The following is a 16010-nucleotide window of genomic DNA, read 5'->3' on the forward strand; positions in this document are numbered from 1 at the left end:
TTGATTGATAGTTTATTTTTCCTTTATTGCTTAATGCCATTACAGGTATCGGGTTTGCATGGTATAGAAAAACATTTAGCAAATTTACTCCTCTCTACGGGCATTCTGGCTCTCTTATGGGCCCTTGTGTGTGCAATGAGATCTTTGGGGAATTGCTCTTAGACTGGATTTGACCCTCATCCCCCCCATTTTGGAGGTAGGAGGAACATGTAATATCATGTTTTGTAGCGGGTTATATTTTCAGGATTCTCTCTGGGTGTATGGGTTATAGAGCCACACAGCTGCAAAAATGTTTATTTTGTACGTGTTAATATAGTTTCATGTATTAATTTTTGTTTTTCTTCTTAGTTATACACATCTAGAATGGGATACATTTGTCTATATTTAGAAAGATTACTCTGCGTCCTTTCTCCTGAAGAAGCCACATTGGCGAAACACGTTGAAAAAATGGGGACAGAGTATTCAATATTGTTTTATGTATTAGAGTGCTGTAATTCCTGAATTCCTGCTTTTCTGTAATAGGCTTCATGTATAGATCTATGATAGCAGGCATGTTTGCAGTCACATTTTCTTCTTTTAACCTTTTCTAAATAAAAAAACACTTGTCTGTTTTACTTTGTTGCCATGTGTTACTTGTATTAATAGGTACCTTAAAAGTCCTGCATCTCCAAGCTTTTTTCATATTAAATGATATATTGCTCAAACATGCCATGGGCATAAGTGGAATTACTCAAAATACATTCTGCTGCTTTTTGGAATCTACAACAAATAGAGAGGCGCCTCTGAGTGCAGTAGTTTTAAGTAACAAGTTTAATAAACAGCAAGATGTGCACTCACATATAAAAGAAGGTAGGCAGGCATTGTATGCAAGTTTCAGTTGACGTTTTCCCAGAAGAATAGCTAATCCATCTGTCAAAGCTGTTTGTTAATAGGCTTCCATGTGATGGAACCGCAGGCTTTGGAAGATGGCCTCAGAGCGAGGCTTGGAACACTGCGTACAGGTGGCTCAGGGGGATGTCGTCAGTGAAGGACGCGTTTCGTGCGTATGCTCACGAAACACGTCTTTGGGGTGTCTACTTTCCAAAAATTGGGTCATTTGGGGGGGTTGTACTATCTGGCCATTTCATGGCCTCCAAAACTGTGCTAGGCAGCAAGGAATGAAATCCAAAATTTACACCCTTCGAAATTCTGAAGGCGGTGCTTGGTTTTCGAGGTCCTGTACGTGGCTAGGCTCCCAAAAATTCTTACATATGTGGTATCCCCATACTCAGGAGAAGCAGAAGAATGTATTTTGGGGTGTAATTCCAAATATAACCATGGCATGTGTGAGCAATATATAATTTAGTGACAATTTTTTATTACATTTTTTTGTCATTTTTCAATCCCTTGTGACAAAAAAATTAAATATTCAATGGGCTCAACGTGCCTCTCAGCAATTTCTTTCCAAAATGGGGTCATAGTAGCGGGGGGGGGGGGGGGGGGCAGTATTGCCACCGAATCCCTTGTCCTTGACACAAGGTTGTCAATCTTGTTGTTGAACCCGGACGCCAATAGACCCGCGTCCGGGACCCCCCATCCTTAGCATATTGACAGAACGATGCCGTGGTGAAGGAACCATTCTCCCGTAAACAATAGTTGGTCACTCAAGTAGTCCGCCTGCCATTTCTCCATTCCTGGAATGAAAATTGCTGATAGAAAGTTTTTTTCTTTAAAATTCCCTCCTAAACTTGGGGTGTGTGTTATACGCTGGCGCGTGTTATATGCCGATAAATACGGTAGCCAAACATCCTCAAATAGCTGTTCCACTGCAAAAGGAAGGCTAGCCAGGAGTTTCTGCATGGTGAAAGGAAGTTTATTCACTGCTGATGTGCGTTCCTGCACTCATGCGCTTAGCCGTTTGTGTTTACCAACAATGTGCACAGAACCGTGTATAGCACCTAATATTCCCAGGCGGTCTCCTAAACAGGTACAAACCGCCGTAGGCATCTCAGAAGATGTGCGTTTGGCTAGTTTATAAGAAAGCACCTGCGTGAGGACCTTGTGGAGTTTCTACAAAAGGAACTCACAAGCAATTATTGCAAGCATAAGCTGCCAGAATTCTGGGCCTGCTGAGCAGGATACCTAGAACACCTGTTAAACTGGCCTCCAAACGATTAAGCAATTACTGTCAGACAGGCTGCTCAATCTGCCAGAGAAAACTAGAGTTGGAAATACCGGTAACTCTGTTTCTAGGAGTCGTCCAGGACAGCACTAGAGAGATAGGCTCCACCTCCGGAGGCAGGAAACACATCACCAGATCTTTAAAGGGCGGCTCCCATCCCACGGAGTTACCGGTAAGTCTAACTCTAGTTTTCTCTAGTCGTCTGTCCAGGACAGCACTAGAGAGGATCCATGAGAACTTACCAGAATAGAGGGGGGGGATACCGCTTGGAGAACTTTTCTCCTAAACACTTGGTCTTGCCCTGAGATGAGGTCCAATCTATAGTGCTTCATGAAAGTCGAGTAGTTTGACCATGTTGCTGCTCGACAGATTTGTTCTGGTGTCGTTACAGCTCGCTCTGCCCAGGAAGCCAATAGTGCCCGTGTGGAGTGAGCCATGGGGGAAAAAGGACATTCCATTTTCATAATTTTGTAAGCTTCCACAATAGCTTGTTTAATCCATCTTGCAATTGTGTTTTTTCAAGCTTGAGACGCCAATTTTTTTCATGCATGTTAAATAAATAGTGCATTGGATTTCCTAATGCTTTTCGACATCTCCAGATACTGCAAGACGCAGACTCTCAGATCCAGTTGGTGGAATTCTACTTCCTCTGGATTGGTGGGGGACCCACAGAATGATGGCAAAATAATTTCCTGAGTTCTATGGAATTTTGTCACTACTTTAGGCAGAAACCCTGGGTCTGTGAGTAGCACCAGCCTGTCTATAAAAATTAGCAAAAAGGCTCTTTAATGGAAAGCGCCTGAAGCTCGCTAATGAGTCTAGCTGTGGATATGGCCACTAAGAAGACTGTCTTGAGCGTGACCCAATTTACAGAGGGCTCTTCTTCCTGCGACCATTTTATCCATCCCTGTAGTACAATTGACAGGTCCCATTTTGGTAAAATTTTACACGGAACAGGTCTAATTCTGGCTAACCCCTTAAAGAACCTGCTAACCAGCGGGTCTAACGCCAGGGGTTGCACTAAAAAAAAACAGATAAGGCCGCAACATGTACCTTTAAAGTACTAATGGCCAGTCCTTTATCCGTGCCGTCTTGTAAAAACTCGAATGCCCTGTACACATGGTGGGTCTTTCTGACGGAAAATGTGCGATCGGATCTTGTTGTCAGAAAATCCGATCGTGTGTGGCTCCATCTGACTTTTTCCGTCGGAATTTCCGACACACTAAGTTTGAGAGCAGGATCTAAAATTTTCCGACATCAAAATCTGATCATTTAAATTCCGATCATGTGTAGACAATTCCGACAGACAAAGTGCCACGCATGCTCAGAATAAATTACGAGACGAAAGCTATTGGCTACTGCCCTCTTTATAGTCCTGTTGTACGTGTTCTACATCACTGCGTTCGGAACAATCGGATTTTCCGACAACTTTGTGCGACTGTGTAAGCAAGACAAGTTTGGGCCAAAATCCGTTGAAAAAAATTATCATCGTGGTCCTTTCTTAAAGAAATTTCCTCAGGACTAGAGGAATAAGTTTGAATGGGGGAGTGGCGCAGCAAGTGGGAAAAGCCCATTTCTGGGCCATGGCGTCTATCCCTTTGGCCCCTGCTTCTCTCTTTAGTGAGAAGTACACTGGAACCTGGGCGTTTGTTCTGTTGGCGAACAAGTCCACCTCTGGGAGACCCCACTTCTGCACTATCAGTTGAAAAAATTCCCTGTTTAGGGACCATTCTGACTTGCACACTTGGTATCGACTCAGAAAATCCACCAGGTGGTTGTCCACTCCTCCAAGATGAATTTATGAGGGCAGCGGTCTTTGCTGAAAGTTTGACCGACTCGGCAGAAGCGTCTGCCATATAGCCCGCTGCTTTGTGCAGCATAGGAAGGGAATCCAAAATGTCCTTCCTGGAGGTCCCACTTTCCAAATGCCCTTGCAATTGTTCCAGCCAGTTTTTTTTAATAGATTGGAAAATACTGCGCTGTGAACATAGATAAGCAACCCAGCTGCCAACACTGCTATAGACAAACAGCGAATACAATAGTTGAAACCAAAAAGTGTGGCGCTTAGGTTACAAAAACCTAGATCACTTGGATACCTTAAGAACCAGTGAAAATAGATCTCAACAGATCAATATAGTAACAATACAAGTGCTGAAAAGAAAAAAGAATAAATCAACTAAAATCACATGAATACCTTAAGTACCAGTGAAAATGGACCTCAGCAGATCAATAAAGTGACATTGCAAACACAAATTTTGTGTACAAAAACTAAAATTACAATGAAGTCTATATGGTGAATATTCTACACACTCTCCCAAGTGTGCAGTGTAAATAAGATGTCCAAACGTGAAATGCAGCCTCTGATGTGACGTTTAAAGCTTGGAAGGATGACACCGCCACCGTAGTAAGGAAAGGAGGCTTACCAGATGATGTTGACTTATAGGGGCTTACGCCTCTCAAGTCAAACAGGCCTGCTGGTTATCAAAAACCCAATGGTAAGGAATCCTATGTATCGTATCCCAGAAGACTTCAAGCCATATATTCGTCAATAGTAATCATCAGGGAATATTCAATCATCAGGCGAAAATGAGGAGCTTAGGTATCACCAATCATGCAAATAAAAAACTAGCATAGCGTGATACTGTTTAAAAAAAGTTTATTAAAATAAATAAAAAATGAACACTCACATTTTGATCGATCAGAATTGGCATAAACAGAGAAACAGCGATGTCTGTAAGGGGTCCACCCGACGCGTTTCGACTACACAGTAGTCATCTGGGGTGACTGTGACGACCCCAGACGATGACTGTATCTGGGTGAGCTTGTTCCTTGGGTCAGAATATCTTTGGATAATGGCACCTCGCTTAGGTCATCCAAAGAATCAATTCCCCCCCTCCCCGATTTATCACTCTCCTCCGGGGCGGAAGCGGGGGGGGGACTGCGGATGGTTGTTTTAGGGTCTCAAGGTTCGCCAGCATTGTCTTGATGGACTGCATTTCTTTCTGCACACCAGAAATCAGTTCCTTACAGGCCCCCGTTGCCTCCTTGTAAACCAATTTATCAATACAGGGTTTACAGAGGGGCTTGATCCACCCTTCCTTAAATTTGTTCATACATGATGGACATCTCCTCTTCCCACCTGACATCTCCGGTTCTTTGGGTAGAGCCTAAGACAAGAGAAGGAGAGAAGAGTAGGAAGGGAAACAGACAAGCTACCATCAGCGTATAACCTTAGCAAAATAGGATGTCCTTCACCAAAACCCCACCAGAAGCTGACAGGATTCGCAAGACTCATTAGTCCTGATCCTGTCTTAACAGAGAGAGGGGATCAAACAAACGGACCACAAACAGTCCGTCACTCCCCCCTTCCCAGCCCATTAGGTTCAAGGCATCCCCCGTGTCCACCTACCTGAGCTGGTTCGGCTCCACTGCCACATTCAGCTACATCCATGCTTCGTAGGCTGTCCGCTTGGAGGCTTTTTCTTAAGCTGTGGTGCAGCATTGTTTCATTGTGGCTGGCGCTTTTTAAAATAAGTCGCCCTGGCTCCGCAGTCCACGCTCGCCGTGTGACCCGGAACCGGAAGTGGTCCGCCGGAAGTCCCCGCCCTCCTCCTGCATTCCATAGGCCGGAACTCGAGACCTATGCCCGCCCCCTGCCTGACCCACGCCAAATATGATTATTCAGCAGTCAAGCAGGGAACGCCAGCCCTCCCTCGGGCTATCAGGAAGGAGGACGCCGGTCACAGCTGCGCTCAACCTGACTGGGGGACCCCAGATGCCTACCATCCACTAAGGTACGCAGACCTCCTTCCCTTTCTCTCATGGGCAATCCTAGTTTCACGGGAAGGAGAGCTCCAATCTAGCCTCCTCCTCCGGTGGAGGAAACACAAAGACAGAGGGAGAAGGGACAGGAGCTGCCCTTTAAAGATCTGGTGATGTGTTTCCTGCCTCCAGAGGTGGAGCCTATCTCTCTAGTGCCGTCCTGGACAGACGAGAGAAAAAAGTGTTTGTTTTTTTGTTTTGTTTTTAAACAGGAATTCCAACTTTATCCGTTGGATGCCTAAGCATTTGAGCATTGTCTGGCGAATAACAGCTCTTATTCACAGAGGATATACGGCTTTAATTGCTGGTATACCGTACTTAGTGAATTTCCTCCATAACATTTATCTGGGAGACACAAAAAAGGCTTTTCCGACAATAAATGGACAGGAAAAAGCATGCAGTTTGAGGAGGCTTTAGCCAACCCAAACACTCAGTTAAGGGAGCATAAATGTGGAGTGGACCATTCAGCAAAACATTGAAACCAGCTGGTTCTCCCACATTTGACACCTCAGAAGAGGAGTCATCAGCCTCATCACGGTCACCTGAGGGGATTCGTCTTCTCCCGCCTCTAGTTCCCCAGTTTGAGGGGCCTGGGCAATGAAAGAGAACCTGTGTGATTAAATTCGCTAAACTTTTTTTTTTAAACCCATCATGGCTGAGGGGAAAAAAGAACCTTTGGTAAAATACACAGGGTCTGCAGTGTTGAAGACAATTGCAAACATTTCATGCCCCTGATGCTCACTCTAACCAGTCACTCCTTCTCAGTGGAGGATGTCATCTGGAGAGATGAGTAGGCTCTCTATTTCTGGGGGTGTTTCAACCCCCCTTCTGACCTTAGCCCGATGCAAAAAGCAGAGGTACTATCAGAAGAAATCGCATGCACTGCTTGAGCAATAGTTCAGCTTCAACACCGCTATTAAGGCTTAAGTCTGATGCTGCAGTAAATGTGTCAGAGGAAAAAACTTGTGTCACCAAAATCTTAAATGGCACCTTTGCTCTTGTGTCCCTTCATACGACAATGCCACGCTAAACCCCGCCACCCGCATCACCTACAGCCCCCCCTTTCAAAAAGAGCCTTTTTCCTGTGCGAGGGGCGGGGGCTCTTGATCCTGTGGGATCCCTGGGAGGAAGGAGAAATGGTGGGGGCAGGGTCCGTAAGCCGCAAAAAAAAAATTGCAGCGCTTCCTTCCCCAAGAAGAGGGGAAGAAATTTCGTCATGGGGGGCATCTGGTGGAGAGAGAGAACCCCCCAGACTTACTGGAGGAAGAAGCATCTGCTGCAAGACACAGTGTGGCTCTGAGAAGCATGAGACGTTAGTACTCAATACAGCTCCCAGTGGTTACACATAGGCATGACAGCATTTACTAATTTAAAGGAGACCTTTCATAAGAATTTTTTTTTAATTTCTTAGAAAACTCCACTTACCTTTCCCGCCGCAAGGTTTTCTGTGGTAAACCAACAGACCCAATCTTCACCCTTCACGGTGGGCTCCGTTTAAACCTTCAGGAGCTGGGATCCTAAAAGCAAAACCCACAATCCTGGGCCTGCAATCGCACTGTGTCAGTAAAATGGCCTTAATACCAAAAAGTACTGCATCCCAGGGTCCACCTTTCCAAAGGAGAGCAGTCACAGGCAAAAATCTTGTTTCTTCAGATACGAGGCCCGGGTACCATTCAATACGGCCAAGAGAAGACACTCTGAATGGATCCATCTGCATAGCCAAGCCCCAGCAAGGATTGCTCCAGTGGAGCTCAGCACAGTACACCTTTACTCGTGACCAACACCTTAGACACTGGCGAAAAAACTGAGGTACTCCCACCAGTGGGAGGGTTTATATAGGGAGAGCACTTTTTAATTTAGGGCGTGCCAGTGTCCATCACCTGAAGGTGTCCTATAACCCACATAGTAACTACTATGTCTCTGTGTCCCCTGATGTATGAAAAGAAATAATGGTGGCCACACAAAATATCAACACTTTGGACATCTTCACTTAGGGGGGTACTCACTTTTGTTGCCAGCGGTTTAGACATTAATGGCTGTGTGTGTTATTTTGAGTGGACAGCAAATTTACACTGTTATACAAGCTGTACACTCACTACTTTGCATTGTAGCAAAGTGTAATTTCTTCAGTGTTGTCACATGAAAAGATATAATAAAATATTTACAAAAATGTGAGGGATGTATTTTTGTGAGATACTGTAGCTTAGATAAGAAGCGATGCAACTTCCTATATGGATGAGGTTTTTTTTTTTTAACCTTCGCCTCTCCTACCTGATCATCTTTGCTGCCTAAAACTCTCCTCCCAAGCACATTCCATTCACAACTGAGCATAGCAGAAATGAGTGTTCCTGCTCAACTTTTATGCACTTTTTAATGTGTAATTGCACATAGGGTAGCCCATTCACTACGTGAAAATGTGCAGATGTGAATGCAGCCTTTAATGACACCCCAAACATGGTTAGCAGTTGCGTGTTTTGCCACGCATTTGTCGTGCAACAAAATGCACTACATTTGCAGCAAAACACGCATTGAAAAAACATGCAAAGCTGCATAACCAAAAAGGTTCTTGAATTACTTTGCGGTGTTTATTGCACATAGGGCAGCCAATTCTTGTGTGCAGAAAAACCCTGCGAGTGGGAAGGCTACTAGTTTTGGCTACGCTCAGGTGTGATTTAAATATGCTTCGGAGGAATGTTTTTAGACAGCAAGGATGACCTGGTAGGAGAGGTGTGGGTAAAAAACAAAAACAAAACACTTCTCTTACCAAAGTTGCATAGGAATCACTTCTCATCAAATGCTGATGCAAATTCTGTTAGTGTTTAACATAGAAGTCTATGGATATCGGAAATGGAAGAACTAATCCACATCTCCAGAGATACCCCTGACAAATATAACTCCAAATGGGCCTGCTGGAAATACTTTATAACTACACCCAAATTTGATAGAATGCAAAAACACACAGGGTAATTTTTGAAACCACTTGTTAGCCTATGCCAATCAGTAGGGTCGCATCACAAACGCCCATTTGAATGTGATCCCCTTTATCATCATACGGTTTTGAGACTTCTCGCTATCCCATGCTTCAATCAACCATTACGTAGCCTAATACCTGGGATCGTATATACTCAGGAGTCACATCCTTACCACGGAGAACAACGGTCGACGGACCCCCAGTTTCCCCCCCTCCCCGTTCCCATTTTACCTCTGTCTTCCCCCTCCCCACCCCCCCATCCCTCTCCCGGCTAAGGGTACTATGTCATGTACCATACACTACATATGGACAATCCCCCTCCCCCCCCATTTCACCACTAGACTGGTCCTGTCCCATGAGCCCTGCTTACTAGGAGCCTGGACCAACTGATCCAATTCCACTCCTGTTCGAATATTCCCCACCAGCAGGACCGTAATATACAAACACAGATGTTGCCTCACAGTTTTCTACTGTTACTGTTACACTACTATAAATTGTCATAAGCACTACTGTGCACGCCTTATGTCTCTGTACCATGCTAGCTGTAACAGTTGTTTATCTTACGTTTCTTGTTATTTTTCTTCATACTCAATAAAATTTGTTTGGAAAAAAAAAAAAAAAGAAGTCTATGGGGCTGAAATCGGAGGGCACCATTGAAAACAATGTGATTCGCCTGGTCGTGCCATTCTGGGCTCAGCAGAAGTCACAATAGTGTGAAGGGGGCTAATTTGTGACATGTGCGCTCTGGTGTATTTTCAAATCGTTTAGGTGCCTTCCAGTGTGTTTTTTATCCATTTTGCCACGTTCCAGTACAGTTCAGAAAAAAAAAATGCAGAATGTTTTTTTTCCCTGTACTGGAATGGACTGTACTGGTGTGAACTATGCCATTGAAATGCATATAACCTAATGTCCGTGTGTTTTTGATGCAGAAAAATGCACTGGATTGCATCTGGTGTAAACTAACCCTTAGACTTTTCCTATGACTCCTGGGCTGGAATAATTAAATTCTACATTCATGTTTTCACCCAAACCTATGAAGGCCTAAGGAACATTTAGAGGGGTGTAAATAATACACTGAGAGTCAAATGCAAATCAGTTATATCAAATATTAATAATGTTTTAGCTCCTTTAACAAAGCCTTAATAATAGACCACCATCTGTGACATGTCAGTATGGACAGAAGGAGCATATCAGTGCTGTTAAGTCACTGAGGCACTGACTTAATGCAGATCAACTGAAGTTAGTCATAAACGGATTAACCACTTTAACACCCGGGCCTTTCTGCCACTTTTTGTATATTTGTAACAATTTTTGGTAGAACATTTCTTGGAACCAGAGGCACTAGAGAAAAAATTGACACGCGTGTTCGCCTTTGTGCACTGTCAATTTTTTTAGCACTTTTATTGCTGTCAGAAGTGTAAACATCCCTTGTGACAGCAATAGGCATGGAACAGGTACTCTTTACGGAGAGATACCTCCCCTGCCCTTAAAAGCATTTAATCATACCAAGATCGGTGTGATCGAATGCTTTTGATTATTAAAAATGGAGTCGTTTACATCTGGGTAAAACAGAAGTGATGTCAGGTCATCACTTACACATTACAATATCACAGAGCTGAACAAAGCAGATCTGGTCTTTGTGCGGCTCTGATCAGCTGGCATAAGCGCCGGGTGGTCGGTCAGGACTCCTGGTGTGACAGCTTTTCAGTCACGGAGGCACTGACTCTATGCAGATCAATTGATCAACAGTTAGTCATAAATGGATTAAACATTGAGCACCAGTTCTACTTACATGATAAGCCTTTGCCCTTGTAACACAGTGTTCTGCTGTAACATCTCAAAGTTGTACTTCTCATCTGTTGCATGCTGGTCAATAATGAAAAGGTCAGAGTCCAGCTTGGTTATTATGAATCCAAGATTAAACTGGCCAAGTATTTCCATCTTTTCAAACATGTCTTTGCTGAAAAAAATAAATATATATATATATATATATATATATATATATATATATATATATATATATATATATATATATATATATATATATATATATATATATATATATATATATATATATATATATATATATATATATATATATATATATATATATATATATATATATATATATATATACTGCCATATACAGAATTGCAAAACTAGCCCAGGATAACCCCTCCTTACTACCCTTAACATGCCTAAGGTTTGTAGTAAGCAGTCCCTCAACAGACTCAAATAAAATGATTTTATAAGCAACTACCAAAATCTAATTTTCTTTATTGAGCATTGACAGGCAAAGGAAACCATTCACTTTTGGGACATTCAAAAGCAGTCTAACTGAGGGGTGGGAAACACAGCAAAAAAATGCTAACAGGCCCAAGCAAACAGAAAACTGGAGCTGTCTGCATATCGTACTTACCTCCACTGTGCAGCTCGATTTGGCCCCGAACCTGCTCTTCTGGGGTTCCCCAGCGGCTCTCTCGGCTCCTCCCTACATCAGATAACCCCCTAGGAGAAGCACTCTCCTGAGGGGGTTACCTTGCAGGCGCACTCCCGAGTCCAGCATTCGGCGTCCATAGCCACCGAATATATGACTCGGCCCCGCCCCACGCATCATTGGATTTGATTGACACCAGTGGGAGCCAATGGCTGCACTGCTATCAATCTATCCATGCAAGAGTCAGGAACCCCCTGCAGAAAGACAGGGCGTTCCCGTTGGGTCAAGTTCCAGGGCTCAGGTAAGTAAAACGGGGGGGCTGGTCACTGGCAGGTATTTTTTCACCTTAATGCATAGGATGCATTAAACTGAAAACACACGAGGGTTTACAACCCCTTTAATCTGGCATCGGATGAGGCCGCAAAAAGCACCTGGTAAAACCTGGTACAGAATATGTGACCAGAAGATCATGTGGCAGTATAAAAAACTGCGTAATGCCAAAAAAACAAAGCACACAAAAGGGGTAATTTACTAAAACTGAAGCAGGCCAAGTCTGGAGCAACTGTGCATAGTAACCAATCGGCTTCTATCTTCAATTTGTTCAGTTAAAGGAGAAATATGGGTTTTCTTTTTTTTTTTACTATTCATACTTACCTTGGTGGATGCAGCATCAGACCACTGCTGCAACTGTCCCCCGGCATCTCTGCACTGAGAACCGAGCCACAGAACACCGCCGATGGCTCAGTTCTCACTCCTCCTTGAGCGGAGAGCTGCTGTCAGTCAGCATCTCTCCTGCTCTGCTCCTCCATGCTCATTGGAGCACTGTGCTGTGGAGGGGTGGGGAGAGGCCATCTCAGCGGCTTGCGGAGACTGCCATCAGTCAAGGCAGCTGGCGGATCTACATTCGGAAATTGGGATGACGAGCTGCCTCGACTGATCCTGGTTACATCAGAGGAGAGCGGACTTCGGACCACTTGCCTCTGAAAACGGGTCACAGGGGTGCAAAATGAATTGCACTCCTGTGGCCCATAGGAGAAGCCCAGCCTCTAAAGCTCAGGCTGGACTCTCCTTTAACCACTTGGTGCCGGGTGGACGTCCTGGGAGGGCCTTGACTTTCCGGGGGTATATCTGAATGATGCCTGAGGCTACAGACATCATTCAGATATCGGCATTTCCCTGCACTATAAGAACGATCATAGCGGCTGTTCCATATTCCTGTTACAAGGGATGTTTACATTCTTTGTAATAGGAATAAAAGTAATACTTTTTTTTTTAAAGTGTCAAACTAAAAAAAAAAAAGTAAAAAAAAATGTAAAGCGCCCCTGTCCCCGTGAGCTCGTACGCAGAAGCTAACACATACGTAAGTCCCGCCCACATATGAAAACGGTATTCAAAGCACACACGTGAGGTATCGATGCAAACTTTAGAGCGAGTGCAATAATTCTAGCCCTAGACCTCCTCTGTAACCAGTAAAAAATGTTAAAGTGTCGCCTATGGGGATTTTTAAATACCAAAGTTTGGCGCCATTCCACGGGCGTGTGCAATTTTGAAGCATGACATGTTGGGTATCTATTTACTCGGCGTATCTTCATCTTTCACATTATGCAAAAAAATTGGGCTAACTTTACTGTTAAAGCATTTGTTTTTGTCAAAGCATGAAACAAATCTGAAAAAAACGCGTTCGAAAAATTGCTGCGCAAATACCATGCGAGATAAAAAGTTGCAACAACCGCCATTGTATTCTCTAGGGTCTTTGCTAAAAAAACATATATAATGTTCGGGGGTTCTATGTAATTTTCTAGCAAAAAAATTATGAATTTTACATGTAGGAGAGAAATGTCAGAATTGGCCTGGGCGCGAAATGGTTAAGCTTTGAAAATGAAAGATAGAACCTGATTGGTTGCCGTGCACGGTCTTAGTAAATTTCCCTCAAAGTTCTATTACAGTGCACCTTAATAGAAAATAGTGGAACCTGATCTTTGACATTGTAAGCTTTTGTATTAACCACCTACAATGCTTTGAAAAAGTATTTGCCCCCTTTCTGATTATTTTTTTTTTTTTTAGCCTATTTGTCGCACTTAAATGACTCAGATCATAAAACAAATGTTATTATTACACAAAGATAACCCAAGTAAATACAAAATGCAGTTTTTAAAATGATGGTTTCATTTATTAAAGCAAAAAAGCTGTCCAAGCCTGCCTGGCTTTATGTGAAAAAGTAATTGCCCCCTAAACACTGGTTGTGCCACCCTTGGTGGCAACAACTGCAATCAAGCGTTTGCGATAATTGGCAATGAGTCTTTCACATTGCTGTGGAGAAATTTTGGCCCACTCTTCTTTGCAGAATTGTTTTAATTCAGCCACATTGGAAGAGTTTTCCCACATGAACGGCATGTGTAAGGTAATGATACAGCATCTCAATTGGATTTAAGTCCAGGCTTTGATTAGGCCACTCCAAAACCCAAATTTTGCTTTGTTTGAACCATTTGGATGTGGACTTGCTGTTGTTCTTCGGATTATTGTCCTGCTGCATAACCCAAGTGCACTTGAGCTTGAGGTCACAAACTGATGGACAGACATTCTGCTTTAGGGTTTTCTGGAAAGGTTCAGAATTAATGGTTCCATTAATTATGGTAAGTAATCTAGGTCCTGAAGCTGCAAAGCAGCCACAGACCATCCCACTACCACCACCATGTGTGACTGTTGGTATGATGTTCTTGTTATGAAATGCTGTACTCGTTTTATGCCAGATGAAACGGGACGCACACTTTCCTAAAAGTTTCATTTTTGTTCACAGAATATTTGCCTAAAAGTCTTGGGGATGATGTTGTTTGGTAAATGTGAGATGAGCCTTTGTGTTTTTTGGCCAGCAGTGACTTTGGCCTTGGAACTCTCCCACGGATGCATTTTTGCCCAGTCTCTTTCTTATTGTTGAATCATGTACACTGATCTTATCTGAGGCAAGTGAGGCCTGCTATTCTTTAGATGTTCTGTGTTCTTTTAGGACCTCCTGGATGAGTCGTCGTTATGCTTTTGGGGCGATTTTTATAGGCCGGCCACTCATAGGAAGGTTCACCACTTTGCCAAGTTGAGGCTAATTGCTCTCCCCGTGGATAACTGGAGTTCCAAAGCCTTAGAAATGGTTTGAACCGCTTCTTAGAGCAATACATGTACATTACTTTGTTTCTAATCTGTTCTTGAATTTTTTTTTTAGATTGTGTCATGAGGTGTGGCTTTTTGTGATCTGTTAGCGTGCTTCACTTTGTCAGACAGCTTCTAGTTCTGTGATTTCTTGATTCAACAGGTCTGGCAGTAATCAGGCCTGGGTGTGGCAAGTGAAATTTAACTCAGCTTTCCAAAAACATTGTGGTTAATCACAGTTCATTCATGATTCAGCAAGGGAGGGGCAATTACTTTTTCACATAGGGCAAGACAGGTTTGAACAGCTTTTTCCCCAAAATAAATGATATAATAATTTAAAAACTGCATCTTGGATTTACTCGGGTTATCTTTGTGCAATATTAAAATTTGCTTGATCTGAATAATTTTAAGCGTGAGAAATATGCAAAAAAAAATAAAAATCAGGAAGGGGCAAACACTTTTTCACAGTACTGTATATAAAATGGTGAGAACTTTATGGTGGCCATCTGGGATAACAGAAAGGAATCCATTCTTCTGAAAGCAGTAATTGAAAGATCGTTAAAGCCTGAACCACATTCACAAAATGGAGGGACATTTCCTCCTGTTAAACTGAAAGAGTGAGAGAAGAATAATGTTTTGGTTATGATGAAAGGCAGAAACTATCTTAGGCAAGAATGAAGTCCTGGGCCTCAGTACCACCTTATCCCTATGGAAAAGGGATTCCTTGCAGGAGAACACTGCCCATGCAGACACTTGCCCCACAAAAGGTGATGGTAACACCTTGTGGGTGATAGAAGAGGAAAGAATATCTTGAAATAGGTTCAAATGGTGGTTATAAAACACAAAGAGAACCAGATTTGGGTCACGGAATCACAGTGGAACAGTTAAGGCAGATGAGGGGAAATACATGTGAAATTCCCCATACAAAGGTCTTAATAAAAAGACAGATTAGCCATTAGTCTCTGATACAGGTTGGTGACCTTTAATAGTGTTGAGAGCCAAATTCTGGTAAAGACCCAGCTCTAGGAAGGAGAGGATTTGTGCAACAAAGTATCTTCTAATGTGCAAGTCCCAGGACTCATACCAAGTGAATTATGCCTTCTGTCTGATGCTGAAAAGCCCAGGAAGCGTAATGGCTCTAGCACAATGAGCCTTCACTGGAAAGTTAGGAACCCTATCCTTCACTGCATAGGCTCTAACCGCAACCTGATGAATCCACCTGGCAATGGTGGAATTAGATGCAAGGAAACCCCTTGCCAGAGTCATCCAGGAGCACAGAGAGAATCTGATCATCTCACAGAATCTGTGGAAGCAAGGTAGACTCTAGCCTATCGAACTACATCCAGAGTGGAGCGCCACCTCCTGAAGGTGCTTGGAAGCAAGACAAAACGATGGAAGCACTATATCTTGATTGAGGTGAAACCACCCTAGGCAAAAAAAATAAAAAAAAGACACCTTAGGCTGAAGGATAACCTTAT

General features: G+C 43.2%; 1 protein-coding gene across 1 annotated transcript in view; it reads right to left on the minus strand.

Annotated features, from left to right (window-relative positions):
- The window catches only part of PMS2 (PMS1 homolog 2, mismatch repair system component), a 133252-nt gene that overhangs the window by 32489 nt on the left and 84753 nt on the right, over positions 1 to 16010 (minus strand). Inside the window, exon 12 of the mRNA XM_077449028.1 lies at positions 10747 to 10914. Coding sequence (XP_077305154.1) covers positions 10747 to 10914 — 168 coding nt within the window. The remainder of the gene's footprint in view (positions 1 to 10746; positions 10915 to 16010) is intronic.

The sequence above is a fragment of the Lithobates pipiens genome, unplaced genomic scaffold, assembly GCF_037356315.1.
Source record: "Lithobates pipiens isolate NorthernLeopardFrog02 unplaced genomic scaffold, aLitPip1_a1.2 Scaffold_22, whole genome shotgun sequence".
NCBI lineage: Eukaryota > Metazoa > Chordata > Amphibia > Anura > Ranidae > Lithobates > Lithobates pipiens.